This window comes from Dipodomys ordii, unplaced genomic scaffold (genome assembly GCF_000151885.1).
Source record: "Dipodomys ordii isolate 6190 unplaced genomic scaffold, Dord_2.0 Scaffold81, whole genome shotgun sequence".
NCBI classification, from domain to species: Eukaryota; Metazoa; Chordata; class Mammalia; order Rodentia; family Heteromyidae; genus Dipodomys; species Dipodomys ordii.
In genome coordinates this window covers 1,518,977-1,521,832 of record NW_012267297.1, presented here as the reverse complement: position 1 = coordinate 1,521,832, position 2,856 = coordinate 1,518,977, and the positions used below count along the sequence as shown (strand labels likewise).

The 2,856-nt window shown below is 57.8% G+C and overlaps 1 protein-coding gene across 1 annotated transcript in view; it reads left to right on the top strand.

The window, feature by feature from the left end:
* Gucy2c (guanylate cyclase 2C) overlaps positions 1 to 2,856 on the top strand; it is a 49,051-nt gene that overhangs the window by 34,889 nt on the left and 11,306 nt on the right. The window contains exons 11-13 of the mRNA XM_013025044.1: positions 641 to 727; positions 1,559 to 1,691; positions 2,708 to 2,845. Coding sequence (XP_012880498.1) covers positions 641 to 727; positions 1,559 to 1,691; positions 2,708 to 2,845 — 358 coding nt within the window. The remainder of the gene's footprint in view (positions 1 to 640; positions 728 to 1,558; positions 1,692 to 2,707; positions 2,846 to 2,856) is intronic.

Here is a 2,856-nt window from a genome sequence, read left to right as displayed (position 1 = left end):
CACTAGCCTTGAGCTGAAGAGCTGAGGGACAGCACCCAGGCCCAGAGTTCAGGCCCCACAACTGGACCCCCCCCAAAAAAGAAAAAAAATACAATATAATAATGTATATAATATATAATATGTAATATACATAATTTATATAATATATAGTATGCAACATGCAATCGTATATATAATATATACTATGTAATGTATAATATACTGTGTATAATATGTTAAATATAGCATGTAATGTATCATAATTTATATATTATATAATATGCAATATATCATAATGCATATAATATAATATATACAATATGTAACATCATGGATATCATATAGTATCTATTATATAATACGTAAGGATAGATATGATAGACCGTATTACACTATGCTTTATATTATATATGTATGTATCACATAAAGGCTGAGGCCCACGGGGAGTCCCCACCTGCCCCTCACTTCCCCCGCAAGTGCCACCGGCGCTGGTAGACCTCGCAGCTGCCCCCTTGTGACACGTGGGCCGGGCCTGGGCCTCCGCTCCTGACCTGGGCTCTGTGGCTGGGGGGGGGCACCGTGGCCCCGAGGGAAGCTTCTGGTGCCTCCTCCGCCACAGGCCCCTGGAGGCCCCTCACGGCCCCCTGCCCCTCGCCCGCAGGAGGTGTTGGATGACGCCATCTCCTACCCCGACGGCACCTTCATGGACTGGGAGTTTAAGATCTCCGTCCTCTATGACATCGCCAAGGTAAGGGCTGCAGACGCGGACGCTCATGACGGAGCCACGGGCGACGGAGCCACGGGCCGCCGGCCAGGCCCTGAGCTCACACCGCAGCCCTTCACACACTGGAGCCCATGCCCTGACAAAGGAAACCAGGCCTCGATTTAGTTCCATTCATTCATTCATTCATTCATTCATTGTGCTGGTCCTGGGGCTCGAACTCAGGGCCTGGGCGCCGTCCCTCAGCTCTTTCACTCACGGCTGGTGCTCTACCACGTGAGCCACAGCGCCACTTCTGGTTTTCTGGTGGTTCCTTGGAGATCAGAGACTCATGGACTTTCCTGCCCAGGCTGGCTTTGAACCATGATCCTCAGATCTCTGCCTCCTGAGCTGCTGGGATGCCAGGCGGGAGCAGCAGCACCCAGCCCCTTTCTTGAGTAGTGGCGACCTCTTCCTGACTGCGGGTCGCAGTGGTGTTAGCAGACGGGGTTCAACATAGGACCTGGCGCCCATGCCCAGGGCCACGTTAAAAAAAAAATGGAGTCAAATCCCAGCTCCTCAGGAGGCTGAGATCTGAGGATCTCGGTTCAAGGCCAACTCTGGGCAGGAAAGGCCGTGAGGCTGTGATCTCCCATGAGCCACCAGAAAACTGGAAGTGGCGCTGTGGCTCACATGGTAGAGCGCCAGCCTTGAGTGAAAGAGCTCAGGGACAGCGCCCAGGCCCTGAGTTCGAGTCCCAGGACCGACACAGGAAGGCGCGTGGATGTGGGGAAGGCGGGTTGGGGTGGGGGCGCCTGGGGCCGGGCCAGGCACCGGCTCTGTGTCCGCGCGTCCCGCACATGATGCCGCCGCCCGCAGGGCATGTCTTACCTGCACGCCAGCAAGGTGGAGGTGCACGGCCGCCTCAAGTCCACCAACTGCGTGGTGGACAGCCGCATGGTGGTGAAGATCACAGACTTCGGCTGCAACTCCATCCTGCCGCCCAGGAAAGGTGGGCACGGCCGGGTTCCGGGGCGTGGGGGGTCAGGGGCACGGGGGTCGCGGGGGTCACCAGGGCGTCGCCCAAGCTTCCTGTCCCATCCATGTCACCCCAGCACCCAACGCTCAAGACATGGGCGCTGCCCAGTGGAAGGGAGGGAGGGAAGGAAGGGAGAGAGGGAGGGAAGGAAGAGGGAGAGAGGGAAGGAAGGAGGGAGGGAGGAAGGAAGGAAGGAAGAGGAAGGGAAGGAGGGAGGGAGGGAAGGAAGGAGGGAGGGTGGGAAGGGAGGGAGGGAGGCAGGGAAAGGAAGGAAGAGGGAGGGAAGGAAGGAAGGAGGGAGAGAGGATGGGAGGGAGAGAGGGAGGGAAGGGAGGAAGAAGGGAGAGAGGAAGGGAGGGAGGCAGGGAAAGGAAGGAAGGAAGAGGGAGGGAAAGAGGGAGGGAAGGAAGGAAGAGGGAGGGAAGAAGGGAGGGAAGGATGGAAGGAGGGAGAGAGGATGGGAGGGAAAGAGGGAGGGAAGTGAGGAAGAAGGGAGAGAGGGAAGGAAGGAGGGAGGGAGGGAAGCAGGAAGAGAAAGGAAAGAAAGGAAGGAGGGGAGGAGAAAGGGAGGGCAGAAGGAAAGGGAGGGAGGGAAAGAAGGAGGGAACAGGAAAGGAGAGAAGAGGGAGGGAAGGGAAGAAAAGAGGGAGGGTGGGAAGGAAAGAAGACAGGGAGGAGAGAAGAAGGAAGGAAGGAAGAAGGGAAGGAGAGAGGGAAGGAAGGAGGGAATGGGAAGTAAGGAGGGGAGGGAAGGAGAGAGGGAAGGGTGGGAGGGAAGGAGGGAGAGAGGGAAGGAAGGAAGGGAAGGAAAGAGGGAGGGAAAGAAGGAGGGAGAGACAGAAGGAGAGAGGGAAGGGAGGGAGGGAAGAAAGAGGGAGGGTGGGAAGGAAGGGGGAAGGAGGGAGGGAATGGGAAGGAAGGGAAGGAGGAAGGAGGGAGGGAGGGAGGGCAGGAGGGGGGCGGCACTGACGCGCCCCACCGGCCCGCAGACCTGTGGACGGCCCCAGAGCACCTGCGCGGGGCGGGCGTGTCGCAGAAGGGGGACGTGTACAGCTTCGGGGTGGTGGGCCAGGAGATCGTGCTGCGCAAGGACACCTTCCACACGCTCAGCTGCCGCGAGCGCAAGGGTAGGGGCGCG